Source organism: Chelon labrosus (genome assembly GCF_963514085.1).
Source record: "Chelon labrosus genome assembly, chromosome: 12".
Lineage (NCBI taxonomy): Eukaryota > Metazoa > Chordata > Actinopteri > Mugiliformes > Mugilidae > Chelon > Chelon labrosus.
Genome location: NC_140345.1, coordinates 8,295,402 through 8,319,589, shown reverse-complemented (window position 1 = coordinate 8,319,589; position 24,188 = coordinate 8,295,402). Strand labels below are relative to the sequence as shown.

The 24,188-nt window shown below is 44.1% G+C and overlaps 1 protein-coding gene across 2 annotated transcripts in view; it reads left to right on the top strand.

Annotated features, from left to right (window-relative positions):
- The first annotated feature begins 465 nt into the window (after positions 1-465).
- Positions 466-24,188, top strand: part of LOC311497611 (poliovirus receptor homolog) — a 72,387-nt gene continuing 48,664 nt past the window's right edge. For both annotated transcript variants that reach the window (XM_084557926.1, XM_084557925.1), the window contains exon 1: positions 466-872. In XM_084557926.1, the coding sequence (XP_084414052.1) occupies positions 785-872 (88 nt within the window). In that variant the 5' untranslated portion in view covers positions 466-784. The remainder of the gene's footprint in view (positions 873-24,188) is intronic.

The following is a 24,188-nucleotide window of genomic DNA, read 5'->3' as shown; positions in this document are numbered from 1 at the left end:
TAAACATGTTTTGGGATATTTCGTGTTTTTTTTCTGTGGGCAAAATATAGACATTTCATATATCTCCGCTCTGGAAGAGGCATCCCTCCCCTGTTGCTTTTTATGTCACCCATTGGAATCGCTGGAGCTGTAGCTGTAGCCCACAGACTGTAAAACCCCACTGGGTCGTATCAATAAACGCGACTTGACTTAAAATGTGCTGCGCTGTTTAGATGGTATGCGGCTGTTTTTCAGGGAAATGCTTTTGGTTGTTTCAACAAGTTGCTTTCGGCGCACGCCCCCACCCCGCATCCTTCCTCCCCCCTTCTCCCCCTCCTGCCGTCGCCGGTCTTAATTGGTTTTTGGAAGAGGGACTGTGACGCTTCTCAGCTTGATGACATCACCCAGTCAGTCACACACAGCCGGACCCGCCGCGCTCTCAGACTCACAAGAACTAGTTGGAGCAGAGAGAGAGAGAGAGAGAGAGAGAGAACGAGAGCGCAGCAATCACTTCATTACATCCTGAGCACCAGCTGGGGGTTATATTCACCTGTGCTCAGCCAGGACGAATTCTCAAGGATTTTCATTAATTTTAACAGACTCCGCATTGGAGGCGCAGTGAAGGACACCCGGCGAAGACAAAGTCCAGTAACCAAACAAGTTTTTGTTTTAATTTAGATTTTTTTTGTTCTTGCCTTGAACGAGTGCGGTTTTAAAACGAAACTGAGCCGCGTGTAAAGGTGTCGATTTCATCTTTATTTCGGAAAGACTGCGTTTCTGGTTTCGTTGAGGACAGTAATCAGCCATGGCGAGACATGACGCCCGAAATTGGCCCGACTGCTCAAAAATGATGGGACTGCTCTGCTTGGTTGTGTCGGCGCTAACACTGCACGGTAAGAAAGGATCAGTTCTGAAAACTTCTCGGTGCTCACCTCATTGCCGGCAGCATATTGCCTTTCATTTATTCTCTGAGTTTAAATAATTTAAGAGGAGACTAAATTAGACCTGACTTCCACCTGTCAGGGCGGTGACAGCCACGGGGAAACAGGTGATTTCCTGAGTCCCTTTTACTGTAAGTCATATAATTTACTTTAGCCTATTTGCTCTGATGAAATACTGAAACTATCCAACTACAGATTGTGAGTTTCCGTGTTGAACCAGCTGCACCGCTCTTTGACCTGAGTTTCGGTCGGTGACTCAACGCCATGTTTAGTTTCTCTAGGTGTGGCTCCGTGTGTTGAAAGGTGTTTTGGAGAGGTGTCTGCTGACCATTCTTTAAACGGAGTCACAGATCCAGTCTGTCCTTCCTATACTATTTTCACCCAAAAGCCACCGTTCTCCACCTCAGCGTCCCCTCTCGGCTCCTTTTCTCCCCTCTTTCATCACATCATCATCGTCATTCGTTGGATACAGTTCTGTTGAGGGAAAAAATGGTCTGGAAACAGCTTTTACTGTACGCAGAGAGGAAAACAGCTGAAACTTTATCATAGATGACAAATTATTCAGTCAATAGTTTGGCTTTAAGTGAGTGCTACTCTTGCGCAATTTTCACATAGTGCGTCACTTCTATGTAGAGTTCTAGTGTTTGTGACTCAAGCGCCCATTACTTTAAGCAAGTAAGTGACAGCAAGGCCACGCCTGCTTCTTGGAAACCTGTTATACACTACATGTTAATTATTCAGGTATTTTCCAGTCCACTTTACCTCAGGTAGCTTAGCATGTAGTACTGCACCAACAGGCCCAGAAATGAGAGAAAATATTCCTGGCATGCAGTTAACCCATTAACATATGAATGTGTGTGGCATGAAACCAGTTCAACATTTTCTCTGCTTTTCCTCACTAGGCCAGCTATTTGTTTTGTGCTGTAATTGGGGCAAGAATGTAGGACTAGATCTAACGCCCTGGCACGGCTACAGTATACATTTCCAGTAGTGATCAGTTGATGGTGGTGCCTTTAATCACGACTCATAAGAACAGTCACTCGTTTGACTTATTCATGCAGTGGACCTTTTTTGTTTGTCCAATTTCATTTTACAGAACATGAAGTGCTCTTAGGGGAGGGAGGATAGTGGGGGGAAAACAAAACAAAAGGTTTTACATATTTATGAGCTTGGAAGAATTCAAGGCTTAACCAGCACTAGCTAAAACATTGCTTTTTAGTGTTCTCTTAAGTCATATTTTTCAATGTGAACCTCTGACCTTCTTTTGTGTGATAGATAAGCTATGAAACTTAAGCTTTAACTGCTGTGGGACTGAAACTTTTCACTTGTCTACTTTGCATTTTTACTTCCCCCTTTTCCTCTCAAGCTTTGACAGCACCCACTTACCTCCACCTTCCATCCTGAGTCTGTGAGTGGGAGAAGTGATTTAATTCTCTGCAAGGTTTTCAGTTTAATGTGGCCTAGCTTTAATGTAAAAAATGGGGTTTTAATTAAGGTTGGATTTTATATATATATATATATATATACACACACACACACACACACACACACACACACTTTAATAGAAGTAGACAGGTGGGCTACAAGTTTAAGCTCTGAAATTACACTAGAATACAACCCCCCCATCCCCCAAGTCAAGGTTGTGAGGGACCCTGGATGTGGGTCAGAAAGGCTTGGCCCATTACCATGGAGATGTTTTTATTGGAAGAAGGGTGGGCTTACGTGAGGGGGAGTTTTAGGTTGGGGGTATTGTCTTTATGGCTGAGTAAGCTGCATGTGAGCAGGGGGTGGCTGGCTGGCTGCCTGAGAAACTGGTGGGCATGCAGGCTCGGAGCAGAAGAGTGTGCTTCCTTCTCTGCTCACACATAAACCAATGTTTTTCTTTGTATACCTGAGAGTATCCGGCAAAGCTTCTTCTTCATGTGGAAATGAGCCGGCCCGGTTTCGAAGAAACAGGTGGCCTTTGGGTAGCCTGCTGTTTTGCGCGGGGTTGTGGCTGAGTTTCTGGATTGGCTGGAAAGCTCAACAGGCAGCAACTGATTAAGACAGCCGACGCCCCACCTCCCCTCTTTCCCATCTACCACTTGAAACCTCCTTCTCTCCCGCCAACCCACGCTCCCTCCCCCCAGCTCTGGTGTTGAGTACATACAGAGGCCTTGTTCTCGTCTCTTTTTTCCCGAGCTATCTTTCATTCCCCTGTCCATTGCTTCTGTTTGAGTGACAGTAGTCATTGGGTTATTCAAATAGCCCTCCTCCCCCCCTCTCTGTTGAGTCAAGGCTATGCTGTTTATGACATGAACAACACGCAGACACACAGAGGAATAAAGCATGTGACCTCACCATGGTCTATCACAATGGCGCTACAATCTCTTGTCAGCCAGAAATGTATGAACTTCATCCTACATGCATCCCCTCTCATATAATAACTTTTGAAAATACCCAGAAATTTCCAGCATTTTCACAAGTCATTATAATGTTAGCTGTGTTCACCCATAACTCCTACACACACATACTTTATGCAGATACTGAGTGACTCTAATGTAGCAGTGTTTCTTTTGGCAGTCCTTTGTGTGCAATAACTCAAACTATTAGGACTGACTACCCCCCCTACACACACATGGTGAACAGTGTAGCTGTGCCAAGCCTGGGACCATTCATTATAACAACAGAGAGAGAGCACTCCACTCTGTCTATTAAGAGCGATGTAATTGATGGATCATGAGAGGAGTTTATTTTTTTTCCCGTCGCTAATAAAAGAAGGCAAAAGTAAGTCCTTAGTGTCTCATTATAGTCCCTGGGGAGCGAGGGGTTTCGGTCTTAGTTTGATTTTGTGTGTTAATGGCTGCAGCGGTTTGGTTTTATCATTATGTAGATGAGCTGTCCTCGCCCCTTTGCACCGGCCCTGTAAATGTCAGAAGGATTTTGAAAAGGTCGGGTGTGTGTATCTATATGTGTGTAAGAAAATCTCGTTCTGGCCGTGATTACGTGCTAGTATGTACACACACGTGCCATGGGGCCTTCCTGTTTAAATGACACATCAATAACCTCCTCCTCCCCCTTATAATCACCATTAAGAGTCTGTTGATTCAGACATAAAAGTGTGCATGAATTTATGGCTTAATGGAGACAAGTGAGTGATACCATTGTGTGCATGCGTCTTCCTGCAAGTGTGATGCGCAGCAAATGTGGTCCCATTAATTCTGAATAACAAATTTGTAAAATGATTGAATGAAATATTTGGCATTTCACCAAATGAGCATAATGATTTAGACGGCGTTCTATTATTTTTTTTTCCACCAGGTATTCTTTTTGGGGAAAAAAAAGATTTCAGCTTAGTGGCGATATTTAATGGCTTTCTACAAATGAAGTACCTCTTATCCAAGAATGAACTAGTGACGGATGGAAAGCTTTGTAACAGCTGTATTGAAAACATTTTAGCAGGAGGCTCTTTTCATTTTTGAAACCGTTCTACCTGGAAGTTGTATTGATTAAATTAACGTTGCTCTTCAGAGTCTTACAGGATTTTAGATATACAGATATTTTGATAAATAGTTTTAGTGAAATTACTTTGCTTCGTAGACTTTTCATTACCATTGACCAGAAACACAAAAGATCCATCAGGTTTATTGTTGACTTGGCAAATATTATTAGACTGGATGGATGGATCTGAAGAGACGGAGGTCGATGAGCACGAGTCAGTGCTTCTTGTTGCATTTTAAAGCCGTCTATTGGACCACAAACACAATTGAGTTTGCGCGTGCACATGTTCACACACAGCTAGCGATGAATATGGGCAGTAACCTGGGGCTGTGCTGTAAGTCAAATGACGTTCCAATAATAGGAACAAGGCTTTGCATTGCAACATGACAGTGCATGTGTGCGTTACTGCTTCTTTTAGGAGGGGGAGTGTATCATCGTCATCAGCTACCCTGTTATCTTCTACAGACATGAGATCGGAGGACGTCCTTTTTTTAGACTCCCTGCTCATTTAATTGACTCTTTTAAATGAAGCTTTTCATGCAACTTGTGATAATGATAGTGGCTTTCCAGCAAAGAACAAGCCAAAGCCAGGAGCGTTGTGTCGGATGCATTTCCATGCCGGAAGTCCCTCTCTACTTACATCCTCCTGCATGTGCATGCTGGGTGGAGGGTAGCCCTTGTTAAGGTCACTGAGATAGCCCCCCCATTGGGATGTTTGTGTTTGCCTCCTGGGGTAGCCAGACGGCTGGAGTCAGTCCCATCTGATCTGAAGGAAAATGAGCAGAAATCCTCCTCTTAGAAGGAATGCCAAATGTTATTAATATGAATGGGGCAGCTGAGGGGCTTCTAGATCACAACTGTGTTGGGGTCGATGATATTCTTGGCAGAGTTGTTGGGTTAAACTGCTATCTACATCAAATCTGTGTGCATTAGCTCACACGCCGATAAAAGTTCACAGCTTGAGACCAGTCCGTAATATACTCTAAGCACCCGCGTGTTTCTAGATAATGGGGAGTTTTAAGGCTGTACTATTTTCTGGAGAAGCTTGCCAAAAGCGTGTCACATATACAATGCCATATGGCATGTGGCTCACTTTATTTTTCAGTCACACATGTGTTTCCACAACATTAGTCAAGATGCCTTTTGCCTAATCTGCATTTTGCTGTCTGCATCTCCCTAACAAAACCCAGATGGAATTTAGGGAGAGGCAGGTCAAACCCATTCCAGCTCATCCAGTGTGCAGAGAATGTGCGCTAATTCCAACTGAAGATCCATTGAAAGGCAGCCAAACTCTTTAAATAAAATCCCCTTAATTAACTAGACTTGGGAGATGGGTGGCTCTGTGACCCCGCTGTAGTAAAATCAGTGAAGGTAGACCGGTGAGTGGGGGTTGAAGATGTCAACATTTTTAAATTCCACCCAGCAGTATCTTGGCAGAGGGTTTGAAGGAGGTTTTCATAAAACTGTGTGAGGGAGTGAACTAGGGAGGCTAAGAATTATCAGCTCATTTGTAATTTAGAGGCATCACACTCCCCCTTTTTTCCCCCCCTCTCTTAAAGCATCAGACACATATTTAATAGTCAAAGAGCCTTTGGGTTGTAGACAGTAAAGGACTGCTTGCACTAACCTTTCTCTTTTTATTATTGTTACCTGGCCCATGCCCTCTCTCTGTCATCTTTACCCTCTTTCTTCTGTCTTTGTCACATTCTTTTATTTCTGAAATCCATAGTACACTCAGCAGATCTCTGTGCAACTCAGCACGGAGGCCCTTGACTGTGTCCTCTTCAGTGTACATACACACACACACGCGCGCGCGCGCACACACATGTACACAGCTCCTCATTAGCAGTCACCTTAATGTGTCTAAATGTAGTTTGCGAGGTGGAAGGTGGTTTGTGTTATTGATCTGGTATTGAATGGTGGATGATGCAGTGCCCTTATGTGATATTGAAAACATTTAAGGCTCACTCCATCGACGTAACGGCACCATGGCACATCTCTGCCTCCCGTCCTCTTCTGCTAATCCCTCCCAGCCCCCAGTTTGTGAATTGTTGTGCAGTTTATGCTGCCACTGTGTCTCACTTTGACACATTCTGCTCCTCTTTATGTTTTTCACGCAGCATTGCAGCCACTTTGCCCATTTTTGTTACCTGTCTGCACACCTTTACACACCACTGTTATTGCACACAAACACAGACGTGCTGTATCTTCATCACATCTGACTTTGACAAGGTCATGTCCAATTCACACTTATCAGAGGCAGTGGACAGGCTGGCTACAGGAGGAAATTGAATTTGGCGTGACAGGGTCTTGTCAGGGCTCTGGGAGCTGGCTAGAGAGTCATGCCCCTCGAAAACCCGGGGCACACCTACTGTTTTCAATTCAGCCTGCTCTCCTCGTGATCCTAGTGGTTTTATCTGAGCAACAGGATACAATTACATACCTACATGTGCAAATGTGTACAGAAATGATCTGATAAAGAAAGAAAAAAAAATCTGAAAGTGATTATGCCACTGCTGAGGTAATGCACAACAGATTTTATTTTTCTGAAAACATGTGGGTAGTGTATTTCACAAGCGGTATCAGTGACGATCCTACAAATCGCCACTGAGTTGTCTACCGTTTCACTTGTTGTTACAAACATGTGCTGCCAAGCTACGCTGATGAACAGGCAGCAGTCGTCATTAGTCCCCGGAGCCTTGAAATGGCAGCAGCATTTAAATCTTCCCCTGAAGCAAACGGCACATTAAGGTCGAATGGCAGCATCAGGGTTATTCAGTTATCAGCCCAGTGTTTTGCCAACAGGGTGTGTCAGGGTTTGTTTGGTGTGGCTCCTTAGGAAGAGTAGGTCCTCCTAAGTGGTTTGTCTCATTCGTCTGCTCAACCAATTGGCTGCTCTCTAATCAGCCACTTGCTCCCCTGTGCCACTTTCCCCCTGTCAGATTTGTGCCTTTACTTCCACTCCTCCATCTTGATTTGTTCTTTCCCTGCCCTCTATGTCTTTCTCTGTTTACATCCTCTCCTGACGCACCAACTTCCTGCTCTCCGTATGTAATTTGGTCCGCATAATTGATCCATCTACTCAATAAACTGGTGTCTTACTGTATCTCTCTTCCTCCCCTCATCCCGTTTTTTCCCTTATCCGTTGCTTTGTTTCTTAGTCATCAATCCCTCGTTTCTCATGTAATTGGAACGTCTGTGACTTTTCTCGATCCCCTCTCTTCTTCTCTTCTCTAGCTTTACTGTCCCCCCCGTCCAATTCCCCAGTTGTCTCTTCCACCTATGTCAGCCCCAGAGTTCCACTTTAAACTCATCCATACTGCCTTTTCTACTTTCCCTCTCCTGCTCGCATTTTCTCCCCATCCCTCGCTCTACTTTCCTCTCATACCTCCTTAACAGCCCCCACCCTCCCTACAGACATTTGTATTGCAGGCATCTGTACTTTCCTACAATCTCTAACGAGGTCTTCTGTTTCTTTTTTCTTCCACACATCAATCATTCTCTCTCTCTCTCTCTCTCTCTCATACACGTGTCCTCTCCCTCTTTCCCTTCTAATGGCCAAGAACACCTCCTCCCACTCCACCCTGGTGGGCATTTTTTGAAGGTTAAGTTGCTGTGACACTTTTACAGTGTGTCACCCCACCTCACCCCTCCCCTGATTATCTCACCCGCCCCGTCTCCCTCGCCCAGGCTGCGGAACGACCAATCACAACCACTTTACACTCAACCACGAACACGGACAAACGGTGCATGCATTGCACACACATGGCCGCAGTTCTGAGGAATGTTAGCCTGATTTGATGGTTGAATCACTTGATTACTGTACAGACGACAGGAAAGGGGAAGTAGCCCAACAAAGTAATGTAAGCAAGTGAGCTAAGCAAGTATTTAATACGGGAAACTGAAAACCGATGCAGGATTTGATTTGATTTCAGCAGAGCTAACCTGTCGTGAAGTGCTGGGATCAGGCTGACATTGTCCGCTCCCCTGCTGCTAGATGCTGTCACACATTCGTCTCCCCCGCAGGCAGTCACTAGGCTGGTAATATAGCTTGACTCATCTAACAAGAATCTCACACTGAAGCTGAAATGGGATTACATTTGAAGAGTTAATTCCCAGTGCAAAAAGTAATGCAGTCCAATACAGAAGACTAGATTTGTGAAGCTTCATTCACACACATGCATATAATGTGTATATACACCGATCAGGCATAACATTATGACCTCCTGTCTAATATTGTGGAGGTCTCCCTTGTGCCTCCAAAACAACTGTGACTCATCAGAGAATGGACATGGGCTTTCTGAGGGTGTCCTGTGGTGTCTGGCAACAGAATGTTGTTAATGGGGGCCTTTGGGTCCTATGCAGTGTTTCCCCTGCCATTATAGTAGGATGCCCCCCTGCCCTCCCACACACACTCTCAGATATACAGTATTTTTCCACTATCCATAGCAGTGAGGAAAATATGCGCTAGAACTGTTCAGGGATGTCCAGTATGATTTGTTTTGTTGCTGGTCTTGCATTAATGTGCATTAAATAATCATTTGGTTTTGGACTATTAATCAGGCAGAACAAGTAATGAAGTCTTCGCCTTGGGCTCTGGAATTTCTTTTTCACAGTTTTCTTTTATAAACAAAAAACGCACTATTGCACAAACTCATTGGTAATAATCAATAATGTTGCAGCCTGCAGTGGCATTGCTTTGTTTTCAGAATTGAATAAGTATATTCACAAAAATACTCTCTGTTCCCTATTTTCAAATAATGGGCTCATCTTACTTTGGGCTGGGAGTATTTGTTGAGCCGAGGATAATGTGTTTTTTACAATATAATAAACATAAAAAAAGAGTTCACTCAACAGCAGCAACCTTGAAATGTTGTTTTTTTTGTCCAGGCAGTCAGCTGGCTGCTGCTAGACAGAATGATACACTTGGTGTGAATGAAAACAGAGTCACCATTGTTCTCAGCCAAGCTTAGAGACCCTCCTCCTCTTTCCTCTCTTCAGACTTGCACTCTATTCCCCCTAATCCAGGTGAACTGAGGGAGAGCATTGAAAAGGCCATCTATTGTCCCCTCCGTCCTCTTCCCTTCCCCTCTTCCCCGCGCACCACACCTGTATCAATGGACAGACCTGCTTTTGAGTAGTGGCCCTGGAGGGAAAGTGGCTCAGTAACAAGAGATGATTGGGTAGTTTCTCTTGAAATGGAAGCTGATGGAGGGGCCTTTTTGTGAGGATAGGCCACTGCGGTGCCTTTTTACCAAGTTTTCTTTGTACACAAGGTCTTGATATGCTCCTCAAAGGACATTTTTTGTGCAGAAAGTCAGATATTTTCTCATCGCTCTGTGTGCATGTGCCATGTATTTGCTTGTGATTTGGCTGCTTGCTGCCCTAGCTGCCTTCCTGGGCCGTAAGAGATGGGACGACAGAGGAGAGGGAGTGTCTTCTCTGCTGACTAGTACTTGTCCCTGTGGCCCTTTGGGTGTGTGCTTGCTCCTCCAGGTTGTTGGGCGCTGTCTCGTGAATCCTCCTTTTTAAAAGCCTTTTTAAGGAAACACTTGTGTCCTTTTCCTCTCTTCCCACTCTCCTCTACTTGAAACAAGCTTGCAGGCTGATTCGTGCGCCACTGATTCATGAATTTTTCCCCGGCACGGCACAGTCATGCAGGGTGCACGCGCGACTGTATGTGTGCGCCGAGTGCGTGCAGGGTCTGAGCGTCAGATGAAGGCTGGATGCTGGGGAGGATGGAGGGAGGGTGAAGCAGAGAGGGGTTGTGCCGTGATGCCAGCCATGATTAGAGCAGTAGCACTTGCCGTTTAAGCACACATTTAAATAGACACAGCCGCGGGTAGATGGGGGGTGAGGTGAGGAAAGGGCTGGGAAAGGATGTGCTTGTGTAAACTAACACAAGTGTTTGGAATTGTTCTGGTTTTAAATAGAAGTCCCCCAGGCTCCACCTACCAACTTATTCTTGTTCATTTGCTTATCTCTATGTCTCTCTCTCTTTTTTCCTCTGCTGTCTCCCTCTCTATTACATTCTTTGCTTTTGACACAGAATTGCTTTATCTGGCATGGATTATTGATGTCCTCCATAGATGTTTTTCCTCTATGCTGTCTTTCTTCTCTGCATTCTTACACATGACTCCTTTTTCGTGTGTCCGCTCATTTGGCTGTCATCCTTGTGCCAGTAAGACCCCCTCTCTTCCATTTTATCTCTCCTCCTCATTCTTTCCAGATGACTCTCTTTCTTCTGTCATTCCCCTCACCACCTCAGAGCATTTCCTTAATGTCGCTCTCCCCCTTTCCCCCTCCTCTTTTCTATGTTATAATTGTTCTCCCTCATACATAACCACTTCTTCTTTTTCCTCTCTGAACCTGACCTGTCCTGCTTGTTTTAGGTTGGAATGTCCTACTTTGATTTCCTCTCCTGCTCTCCCCCTGCTCTTGGCCCCTCCCCTCATCTTTCTATTGTTTATTTACATAGAGAGAGACAGAGGCAGGGCTGTCAGGGTGGATTGATGGATGGCGAGAGGCCATGGGTGAGGGGATCTGGGTGTTTGATGGACGCTCTTGTCATTCAGGATGATACTTTGAGAATTGGCTGGTTCGTTATTGTGAAAAGGTCTCTCTGTGGAAGACTTGCCAGTTATGTTAAGACACCTTGGAGTGCACATTCCACTCACCGCTGGTGTCCTTTCAGCATCCATAGATCTAACATTGTTTCCATATTGTGACCTAAACGTCTTAACAGCTAAAAGTAAACCCTTCTTTATTGACATTTTAAGACATGTCCATCGACAGAGTCTCTCTGCTGCACCGTATGCCTGCCCTTTTAAAAAGCTTGTCCCTTGTAGATGACATAATTATGCAGTGTCAACGTTTGACAAGCTGAGCTTAGCTGCATTAGAAGAATTAATATGCACAGCATAGGAGGGACTCTGTCCATGATCTTCTAATGCTTATAGCCACTCAATCCCCTCTACTTGTCTTGAGAAGCCATCACACTCTGGAGCAAGTTATCTCGGAAGTCATCAAGCCTAATGTTGGACTGTCTTTTTTGCCCAGTAGTTGGTTTTAAGACTCGTATAATCTCGGCATTGCATTCATTTGTCAAGTGTAATGAATGCGCTTGAGTTTTTAATGCTGACATTGGGGTTAATTGGCCTTAAAAGAATATGGTATTGGCTATGATATCATAGTTAGTCCAGACTGATTACATTAAATATTGACTTGATTTCTATGGATATCCTAAACCTAAAGTGATTCTATTGTGACACTACTATTGGATTTCTGCTAAATACCCAGGTTTTTATTAGTCATTATAATAGTCTTATGTATTATCCAATAATTTAAATAATTGTAGAGACTTTTTCATCCTGCATAGAACTGCTAATGTCTTTTTAAGACATTATATGCACAGCAAAAATGTAGAAGATCATAAATAGAGAACTGTTACAAAAACACCGCTTTGCATTTATAGTTAAACACATTTTCCTTGTCATACTATCACGGCATGGGAATTAATAGCTACAGTTAACAGACTGGAGTTGGAGTCCAGCAGTGCAGCTGCCTACTGCGCCATGTTTCGTAACACCAAGTACAGGTCAGCGCAGTGATACTTGTGTCCTGAGACATTACAGCGCATACAGCTTTAAAGATTACAGGTGTACTCTGGCCGAGCTGATAAACTGTGGAGAAGTGCACTGCAATAAACTATTGTTTGCAAAAGTTTGGACACCTCTAGGCAAGTGTTGTTGATTTAATTGTTAGAAGTGCAAAGAAGTAAATGCAGCCCATTCAACAAACAAACAGACACCTTCACGTTTAATTAGCTTAGAAAAACAAGGGAAATGTGGAAAACCAAGAAAACATTCAGTTGAACACCACATCTGTTAGCCGGGAAGGCATTGAAAAATCTCCAAATTAAGAACTGTTTAGCTGATTTAGCTGTTTAGCCGACACAGCAGTGAACAGCAGGTGCACCATTCTACTGTGCATCACAAACGGGCTCTACCTGCCCTACTACAACCTCATCTAAGATGATATAACCTCTTCCAGAGTCCTTTTTGAAACAATTGCTGAAGACAGGTGAAGTTAAAATTGAGCGATTGGGCCACAATCACTGAAACGAAATGGAAAATGGTTTTCCATTTCATACATACCACAAATACTGTGGTATGTTTTTTCAGTTTAGGTCCAGGAAATGAAATGCATTGATATTTAGAGATATTTTTTAATATCTATCTTTGCAGTGCGTGTGGAGTTTATTTTCTTTTCACTTCAGAAATCAACAAAATATGTAATTTCTCCATGGGTGCCCAAACCTTTACAACAGCATAAGTGGTTTTTGTGTTTGCTTCTGCATTTTTCTCGCATGGTTATCTCAATTTGAGACAATAAATTGACAGCCCATTTTTGGTGGCATTGTATATTTTTCTCAGTTTACTTTTGCATCAGTATGTGTGGTATGTCTGAGAATGTCTAGTGATGAAATGATAAGTTTAAAACGAACATTGTCTACCTTCAGCTTATCAGTTGTACAGCTTCTCTGTTTGTGCGTGTGTGTCTTATGTGATAGTCAAGCGAATATGAGGATTTTAATGCTGACACTTTAGTTAACTGCCATTAAAATAATACAATAATACACGCCAGACTGATAACATTAAATATTAGACTTGATTTCTATGGACTCTTATTTTGGACTGTTAGTGGTTCATCGAGATTAATTAATAGCTATAATAATAATAAAAGTAATCATCGGTTGCAGCCCTAGATATAATAGTTAAATATATACTGAAATTATGGAAGTGGAAATAAATCAGACTGACAGAGCAGTATTGTTCTTAAAAAGTGGCAATATCCTGTTCAAGTGAAAGGCCGTGTCTAAGACTTCCTGACAAAGTGAAGGCATCGGCCACTCTATCACAAAATCATTACATCCACTAAAAGTTGACAAAGCTCATTTGTGCTGATTCTGTAATGGCAGGAGAAAGGGGAGATCATGTGAACGCATGCAGCGGGATGAGCAAGGGGAAGGAATTTGTGCAGGCTATCCTGTTGGAGGTAAATGTATGTTGGCAGTAGCTACAGGGAGGAATAGAGTGAGAGCACAATGGCGAGGGAAGAGAGGAGCCTGTTACTGAACCATCAGTGGCTCTAATGAGACACAGGTGCAGTCCATGGAAGCACATCTCCTATCAAGAGAGGGGGCCGACGAGGATGGGAAGGCTGGAAATAAGTCAAAGATACTGTAGAGAAGACAGAAGACGCAATGCAACATTTCACTTTGATAGAACATTATTACTTATTAGCATGCACAGCCCCGCAGGAGTTCTTGAACAATCACCCGAAAACAGCAGGCACCCTGGGGACATGTCATTACTCTGGGCGCCGTGGCTTTTTCTAACTCTTCACTCATTTGCATCTATTTTAGGCGCTTAGTTAAAAAAATAAAAAATAAAAAAAATAACCAGTGCAACACATTAAAAGCAAGCATGACATGCAGCCACGTTATAGCAATAATTCTGGCTCTTTGTTTGTAGTTCATCATCATCTCCGATCATTTCATTTAGACTGGGTTTTCAAACATATGCTAATGAACGAGGAGCCAGGAAAAACCAGAGCTTTGCAACGCTGCAACTGATTTCAGCAATTGATTGTTAATGAACTTATATTTGGGGTTGCTTGCTAAAAACAGAAAATGTTGGATTAGTTGGAAAAGCTGCTTTGAAAATTGGTTTGATGCAATGAGGGAAAAGATTAAGGAGTACCGAGGGGAGAATGTAAGGTGACAGATTGAGATAGGAGAGAGAGGGGAACAGCGAGGCAGAAGAGGAAAGAAGGGAACAAGCTGCACAGGAAAAGGTGTAAAGACACTGTCAGGGGTATTGAATCGGGGGGTTGTGCATGAGGATGTGAGCAATAGAAACACACTCCAAGCCGCAGGCAAGGTTGGGGTTCCTTCTACACTTGTTTGTCTTCACCAACCTAAAGATCAGTCGAAGACACAAACCAGACAGGAAGTTTAGGAAGGGAGGGATCCCCGCAGTCAACCAGTGTGTGAGGGAGTTCATGGTGTAAAGAGAGCAATGAGCAGTCCAGACCAGGTGCTGTCAGCAAGTTCATGTGGATGCAAGGATTTTTTTTGAATGTTAGACATCAGAGAGGGTAAGAGAATGGCCTTTGTATTTGGCCAATACTGAGTGAGTAAATATTGTGGAAGGGCATGCTGTGTCGGTAGATTGTTCTCCAGGCAGCGGGGGTGACAACGAAGGAGAGCGAGATAAGAGGAGAGGAGAGACGGGCAGCTAAAGGAAACTGTGAAGCAGCAACTATGTTTATTTCGCCATGCAGAGGCGTGAGCACAAACTGAGCTTTGTCCCGCGCCCGAGCTAACTTAACGTTAGAGCTAGCTGTGAGACCTCGGAGAGATGCAGAAAGTGCTTCGCTCTTTCCCCTTCATTTGCTGCCAAATGACATCGCTTACTCTGCTACGGGGTTGCCCTTGCTGCCAGTGGCTGCTATCATGAATGAACAATGTGTACTTCTCAGGGTCTCTACCTCTCCTCGGGGGGCTTCTCCACAGGCCGAAGGTGTACACTACAGGACATGAAACAAGGCAGAAGATGATATTCACGCTGTGGCAGCCTTGTTAAAGCGATGTTTGATGTGTCTAATTTTCTAACGTGGGAACATGGTGTGAGCATAAACACACACATGAACCACATGCACACGGCCAACTGTAATGTGACCTCCATGTGGCCTTTCTACGTTATATGCATTTCTATTTTCTCCTCTTTTTTGGGCCATTGTGTTAGGACAGGACGTCTCTAAAGTGTGCACGAGGGGTCTCCAAAGGGGTCATTCATTCACCTCACACACACACACACACCCACACACACACCTCCCTCACAGGCCTTTCATCTTTACTCGCACAGGCTTCTCTTGTTCTGTCAGTCTTGCTGAAGAAAAAGAGGGAGGGAGAGAGGGATGGAGGAAGGATGTAAGGAAAGGGGTGAGTGGGCGGGTAAAGAAGGAGATGGGAGGTGGGGGGTGGGGGGTTGCAGCAAGTGAGTTTCTTGTACCACACAAAGCCATCTGTAATCCTGCCCCACCTTGTTCCGTCACCTCCATTTTGGGAAATAGTAACAGGTTGACGAAGCTCTTTCCGTTCCTGTGCACCGTCATCTCCATTTCATCTTCTGCCACCCCTCATCCTTTTAATTGCATCCTTGTCATCTCGTCCTCTTTTTGTTTCCCCTTACCAACACTCCGTTCCACTCTTCCTCTGTCCATCCCTCGCTCCCTCCCCGGGGCTTGCCTCAGTGGGTCGGTTCCAGTCTGTCTGTTTGCTGATGACTCCACTTGGAGCAGATGTGATGCTCAGCAGCTGTTGCTCTGCTCTGCAGCACCCCCCCCCCCCCCCGTCTCCATATCTCTCACTGTCTCCTCTCCAACATCTCTTATGCACTCATTTATCTACATGTCTTTTTGTTCCCTGCTACAGCGTTGCTCAACCGTAAATTAGAGCTTAATTTCATTTTCTGATGCCTTTTGTCTTCACTGACCAGCCCCACCAATTTGTTCCACTTTCTCCCTCTTGCAGCTGTTAATGTTCAAAGCATGTTAGAATTTTTGTCATAAACAATAAGTGCGGAATCTGCGTATATTTGTCTGCCGCGTGAATGCCAACTGTCACACTGTAATCATGTGAAATAAACCTCGCCCATCGATGGCAGTTTTGCAGAGTGTAGAGAGAGGTTATTGTTCCTCTATAAATCTGGTGAAATGAGAGAAATATGAATGGTGTGTTTGTCAATGCGTGTGTCGTTGTTTATCTTCCCAGTGACACAATGTTGTTCAAAGCCAGGCCCAGAGCTAGAATTAGAATGTCTATGTTTAGCTTGATGTCAAGATGTATAGAGATAAAAATGGGACTTGGACACTTAAGGCGTGATTGAGTGGGTTTTATTTAGGCCCCTCAGTGGCCTGCGCTTCTTCGGATAGTCAAATAGACACTTTGTTAACCCTCTCTGTGTTCATCGGCACTCTCTCTGTCTCTACAAGGGTTGGCTGATGAACTGAGCATCCTCTGACAGCTGTCCTCTCGTTTGATATTAGAAGAGTGTGGAGTCAGACGAGGAGGTGGGGCTCATGCCGCCGTGTTTCCGTTTCTGGATGGGCGTGCGGTCGCATCTGTGTGCCGCGGCGCATTTGTGAGTGCGCACGTTAACGTTCATGTGCAATCTGTAATTGGTTGCCTCTGATCTTGTGGAAATCTGGGATCAGCGTGGCAGATCCGCCGGCTAATCAGCACTCTGAGCTTACGCACACCAACATCAACCTGTGCTGTGCTCTGGAGGCTGGAATATCACCGCGTCTGGGATTTAATCGCTCAAGAAATCCCTTAATGGGAAACGTTACATGCAGTCTAATTTGAGGATGTGAAGATAAAATGTCATGGTGAGTGTGTGTGTGTTTGTGCGAGTGAGGTTTGTGTGTGTTGCGTGCACATGAGTGAAACGCTGATAAGAGATATCGAGCGCCACTTTGCCCCTGTGCTCTCAGATGATATGATTACAACAAGGCCAGAGGTGTTGCTTTTTGCACTTTGGCCTCTCTGGGCTCTCCTCTCCGAGTATTCATGGTGGCATACGGCACAGCGTCATTGGGAAATTCATATGGGAGAATCATCACTCACTCCTGGTTCCCCTTTGAGGACTGCGCTAATTAGCCGGCGTCTGTGATTAGTTGGCTTGTGTTTGATCTGCTTCACTCCTCTCCCTCTCTTTCGAAAGGGCTGCCTGCGCTGCGATTTTGGCTGTGAGGTGCACCAAACACACACAAGCAGACACACAAAGACTCAAAAACAGGCACACAGAGATGCACACAGCGGCAGATTTTTTCCCTGCCTTTCAGAGAAACTGCAGGTGGCCTCAGAGACACAGTATCATACACCAGCAGACAGCCACACACACACAAACGCATGTGAGCTGTAGCACTCCAAACCAAATCATACAGAGTTTCAGTAGAGAGAGAGTGTGGCTGTTAATATTTCACTACTGCACTCCAACAACTATGTTTACTTTCACTTAGAGAGTTTCAGTCTGTCACTGACATTCCCCTGAAAAACCAGTCGGTACACTGCTTATGAAGGCGACACAGGGCGTGGGTGGCTATAGCTAAGAAGTGGATTTACTTTAACCCCGAGTGATTACAGCAAAAGATGGGCGAATTATGAATGTAATTAAATTTGTACAAATCCCCCTTTGCTCCCTTTTTACGTTGGGTCTCAATGGCAAAGCACAGTGGGGGATACCCATGCTGCGTTTAATATCACACAAATAGGAGCGATTCTTTGGTGCGTGACAGAGCACTGTCTAATTACACAGAGGCTGTGATATTGAAGGGCCCGTCTGTCCTTGAAGCTGGCCACTGGAGCATGGAAGGGCCATCTCTGCCTGCTCATACCGCCATCTATCTATCCACAATCTCCACAATCCTCTATCTGTCACTCTGCCTTAAGGGGGTAGAAGGTAAACAAAGGCAGCTTCAGCCCAATGTAATGACGACCTGACACGAGACCGCTCCAGCACATTGTGAGTTGGCTGGTGTGCGTGTGTGTTGTTATGATCTCTGAGAGGTGGTTTCAGGCTTCTGAGATCAGCTGTTGCAATATTGGGCCATTACAGACTAAAACCAGGGTTCACACTGTAATTGAGAGGAAAGCCGATCCACTGCTGGTCGCCTCTAAGGCAGGTAAAGGTGTTTACACTCAAAACTAACACAGAGAGAAGCCCCCATGCTAGGTTTCTGATCAAAGACATTTCCCTCTGTTCATAACATAGAGTCTTATCTTGAAACGGAATGATTTTTATTTTATTTTAATTAACCTCATTAATTAACCTCATTGTTTCATGGATGCATCCTATTTAATTTTTTACTGTGGCATTAGACCTCCTTTAACTTTCATTGCGTGAACTGACAGCTGCAGAAGTTTTGTAATTTTTTGTTATCTTGCCTCATGATAAAGACTAGAAGCATCGTTGTTATCATATAACATATTATATGTATTCTTTATTTACATATGGAAATATCCCATCAAAAATTCCCTGAACCAAACACGCTGTCAGTGGAAAACACAAAAATATCCAAGTGAAATCCTCACATGTTGGATGCCAGAACCAGTTAACGTTTAACATCTATGCTTGATTAATAATTTAGAAGGTATAGATGATTCATTTCTGTCTGTTGATAGTAGGGCTAAAACCAATCTATCCAAAGCTACAGAACTCATTTTAAATGCCACAAACGTTCGATCAGACAGGAGTAAGAGTGTTAAATTTGTCAGTCAGTCTAGTAAATGTTGAGAAATCAGTTAAAGAGCCATGTAAGCGCAGTAATAGTTAAGCAGTGCCAGTTGTGCTGGTATTCTCAATCTTTTATGGAGGCTTTTGACCTTCTCCTTTATCTGCAGGTTTTGTAGCTTATCGCTAAAGGACAGAAACAGCCTGAGCAGCGTTGTTCGCAGCTTTCTTAAGTTAATTGCTGTATTAGATTCCTCTGTGAAGAACAAATTTTAAGAAAAAAAAAAATCATGTAAGTACCGAGTCCCTTTTAAGTGAGCAAATTATTTTGCTTCTGTCATCAGAGTTGTGTTATGCTTTACCTGCTCCTTGGAGCTTTGCCTCCTGTTGTGGGTAGCTTGTTGGTGCTGTTTGATATGTCTTGCCCGCTTGCATATTATGCCGTAATTAAAGTATTGAAATTATATTGTAGAAATACAGGTAGCCACCGCCTGTCTTCATTGAAAATGTCAGGCTGTAGGTCCCTTCCTGTTTTTTCTGTCTGCTTCCACTGTATATCCGTCTATCTGTTGTTTATTCATCCATCTATCAGCATCTAAACAACACACCATGTTCCCAAGGCAATTTGTCATAGTGACTGTCCTTCAGAGAATAATCAAAGTTGATGTAAACATTCCGTACAAAGGAAGGAGATAGAGGGAGAGCCAGAAAATAACCCTGGCTATAACCTCAGTCCCAGCTGTTTCATTCATAGTACCTTTTCTAGACCTTGTTTCTCCTCTCCTTTCTGCCTCTGTCGCCATCCCTCCCTCGACGATAACACCTTCCCCTCCCTCCTTTATGTGAGAGCCGATAGGAGGGATGTATCGAAGTGCAGAGTTTCATCGTACCTGCCCCCTATTGAGGCTTGAAGACAATGGACTGTTCACTTCCGCCCTAGCTGCTCAGTGCAGACCTGTGGGAAGGTAACTTTGACGCGCACAATGCAGCTGTTCTAATACACAAAGAACGGTTTCTTTCTACTTTTAATTGCTTCAGTTAGCTATTGTCTTCCACTCCAATTCATTTGCTCGGTTTGCCACATCCTACATGGCTGATGTTTACTAATTTTTGCCATCTTCCCACTTCGTATCTCCCATTAGTCTTGGTTTAACAACAACAAAAAAAACTCATACTCCGCATTGTATTTTCAAATTGTAAATGGACTCATCCATATCATACTGTGTTCTGGTAATACAAGCCATAAGCAAAGCAAATCAGAACTTTTGCTCGATGCTAAAGATACTTTTCCAACAGTAGACGCACTCGACTTTTCCCTTTTGTTAATGTGGGTGTTGCAATTTAGATCGTCTGTCCTCTTGAATCTCACCCTGCTCCTACACAAACTTATCAACAGTAATTCAATCCAGCTGGTTGTTCCCGTGTGTTGTGACGGACACAGTCATCAGTTTATCATAATATTGTGCACGCCTGCTTGTTTGTTTGCTTGTGGATCCTGACCTTCTGTCTTCCATATGGCTGGCATTGATTTGGTAGCATGTAGTGTGATCCTCCTGACAGATTGACTGTGCTAATAGCAGTCTCCCTCATCCCAGTACTGCATTTTAATCCTTTAATGTGTGGCATAAATTAGGTTGGACTCTCACCCCCTCATTTATGAATGAGCTGCGTGTTGATAGCGTCGTTGGCCAATAGACTCGTCTGTAGCAGGTTGAGTGGCAGCCCTGACGCTATATAGGACGAGCAGCTGGGAATTGTAGCCCCCCAAGGTGAAGTAAAGGTGAACAGTGGCAACAGAAAACCTGGAAACACAGCTGTGTTTGGGTCCGGGGGTGGGGTTGTCATGGAATTCCTCTCACTGTAACAGGCGGCTCCGTTTTTAATTTGGTGAAAGGATCGCACCCAGCCTGAAATATCCTCTCTGACACCTTGGTAGACGCTCACTTCTAAGCGTTGTTAGGGAGGCGAAAATAGGACGCATAATCACATTATGTTAGCAGCTGACATACCGAGGGGATGCATGCATACACACGTACGCAAAATGATGGATGAGGAGATGGACGCGTACGTGCACGGCTAGTCATTTGTAGAAGTACCTGGCACTTTGCTCCAGCTTTGCACTTCTGACTTAGCCTGATCATTTAACTCATGGCACTTTCAAAAGTGAGATGCTGCCAAACTGTATATATGTATATACACACACAGACACTTTTTAAATCATTCAGAGAGTGGTGTCTGAAGGATTTTTTTAGGCAAGCTTACTGCCAGACCTGATAAGGTGCAAGGCCTCAGCATGCATAATAGGGGATAGATCAAGATATTGCCTAGACGCTGACCCCGGACCTGCCTGGAAAATGTTTTCTCAAAGCTTCAGATTTAAATTGTATGCCTCGCACTGACTGCAGATCAGTCACTGTGGTCACCCGGCACTAAAACCCAATATTACACGCTGGGCTAAAATAACATGCCCACTACAATTACCATGAGGAGTGATGGCACACAGGACTAGGATGAAGAAGTCAGACAGAAAAAGCAGAGCAAAAAAAAAAAAAAAGTAGCAACGAAGAGCGGAATGAGCCAGAGGGATGAAAAGGATTTATTCCGAAATGAAAAGACAGGACAGGGCTATAGCACCGAGGGAGGAATCAAGGAAGTGAGCGATGCAGAGAGAAGGCGGCCATGGTGGAGGTAGAATGATGTGGAGGACCCAAACAGACAAAGCAGAGCCGGGTGCCGCAGGGGAGCTGGGTGTCTGTCAGCCATCCAGCCAGTAAGTTATTCAGTCACTTATTCAGTGGGTTGAAGCGATAGCACTAGCGAGGCCGCATAGCACCAGCAGTTATTTGTTTGGCTCAGGAAGTCTATGTCCTTTCTGTCCACAGTAAACTGCCAGTTACAAGCGGGACTTTACTGACCCCAAACAGGCCCAGCGCCAAATGAAAACATGTAACGCCATAAAACCACGCTTGTGATTCGTGGCCTTTGCCATTTTCCTTTTTGTGTTTTACGCTTTATACACCTTTGCTTTACACAGTGGCTATATTTGTTTATGTCCTTGAGTCATTCTTTATCGCTTTCTCTTTGGCCACCTCTCTCCTTCCCTCGTTCGCCGTCTCTCCTCCCTCCCTCCCTCCCTCCCTCCCTCCTGGGTCAGGTACAGTGTAGATGTTGGTGTTTATCAATAATGAAGAGATGAGAGGAGGAGGAGGAGGAGGAGAACACACTGCTTTCCTTCTTACCCAGGGATGAATAATTCACCCAGTGGAGAAGAGTGCCTCTCCCTGTGTGCAGTGGCTAGATGTGGTTTTGCTTTACCTAGCAGTTGTATGTGTGGATATGTGCTTTATCTCAAAATGACCACACACACCATTTTGACTACTTTGCAAGTTTCTTATGCATCTTCTTCCATGAGCTTTGCAGATGCTAAATGATTAAACATGTTGAGTAGGTTGTCGGTTGTAAGGTATCTTCCTGTTGCAAGGTGAACTAAAGAAACCACTATGGTTTGAATGAAATTGGGAAAACAGGAGTGAGCCGTCACAGAAACACGATTCCTATTTCAGACCTGTTTGACCAGCAATGTTTGCTTGACCTGAAATATTTTTTTTTTTATGTTGTGTACATAACTGAGAATAGAAGATGGAACATGAGAGAGAGAGAGAGGTCCACAGAGGGATGCATGCATGAGCTGTTGTGTATATAATTTCATGTCAAGACTTACGCAGTCAGTTGGTTCGGAGATCCCATCGTGAATTCTTCTATTTTACCATTTTTCTCTTGCTCTTGAACACATGCATAGTGTACAGACTTAGTCTCACAGCAAGACTGAGCTTGTGGTCCAGCCATAGATACGGGAGGTTTTGGCATTTGGCGCTGAAATGTACCCACGTTTGAGAGTATGAAATTGCATTTTTTTTTTCCAGGGTGTTTAAATTTCCCCTGCTGGGCCTTTTTTCATTAAGATGATACACTTAATTGAATTGGCAAATGCTTATTTTTGCAAATGATATTCGCTCAACTCCTAGGGCATGTTTGTTATAAACAGGCAACTAAATAGGAATATGCATTAGTGTACAGTTGCATGTGTATACACACACGCTCGCTGAACAAACACACTCGCACACACACGCCTTCCAGTGCAAATTTCTCCTCCAGCTGTTCATTTCTCATTGGTACTTTGAAGCCTGTTCATGTCTCCCTGTGTCCCTCCCTCAAAACCCGATTTCTCCTTCACTCTCCTTCTGTTACATTTTGTGTGCTTCTGCTTTCCACCCTCATTTCTGCCTATGGTCTGACTTCCCCTTCTCTTTCCACACTCACTGTTCAGAGTCGGTTATAAAATATTTCATCATGTCACTGTGAACAAAGTGAAATGTAGCACTCCCTTCTTCTTGCACCTTTTTTCCTTCTGCTCCTGTTGCATCACAGAGATTGATTTTACCTTATGTCTCCTGCATGCAACTTGGCTGTAACACCTAACCATTTTTACAGGTTCTTTTCCGTTCGCAAAAAAAATTTGAGCTGATGGAACATTGGCGGTTACTTTTGAGTGTTGGCTCGTGTGATAGCCTTGAAGTCTTTGAGGTGTGTTTCTTTATCAAACAGAGGGGCTTTCAACTCAATTTCTCCCACTCGAAATTCATGCACCATGACTGGACTATAATAGGACGACACTGGAGAAGTCTGTAATGCGTAGTGGCTCCTTCTAAATGTAGCTTTCCCATGTGCTATTGATTGGCCCCTCATAGAGAGCCCAGCAGAAAGGTCAATGAAAAGACGAGACACATCTCAAGTCTTCATTTCCTAGTTTTATTCTTGGCTTGTCAAACTGCCTCGCCTGTCAAAGCTAAGCTGCATCCAGACTCTGCTCCCTGCATACTAAAGCATCAATATCTAAATGTGTGTGTGTATGTGCAGCGTATGCATGTTGTGTGTCCGCATGCGTCTCCACATTCATGTGTTTGTGTGGACAGAGGGACCAGTGATGTCTGATAGCAGACAGCAGGTTCAGGATTGGTGCTGTTCCAGACTCCAGCTGATAACAGCTATTAAAACCGACCAGCAGCCCTTTGGACATAACACACAGCCAGTGCAGTGTCATTGTTGTGGTTTGGACACAACAATAGCAACATGACACAGAACTCCGTTATAAGGGCAACCACACTGGCAGGACAGTTTAAGTAGAATGTCAAATAGCATGTGTCGGCTTTAATACAGTTTCACTGTCTCTGCTTATGGCTCTTCAAAACGGACTTTGAACAGTTGGCAACTGAACTACATGTAGATCAGTGACAAAACCCGAAATATAACTGTGCAATAACATTATTGTGGAACATTATTGTGAAGAGGAACATTTGGCCAAAAGCTATAGATCTTCGTGTGGCACATAAACGAAAGCATTATTATCAGAGTCCGTGCTTTCAGCATTTATCGCTATATGAGTATTCATCTCTCCTTTAGTACATAGGGCAGAATAGAAATTGTTGAC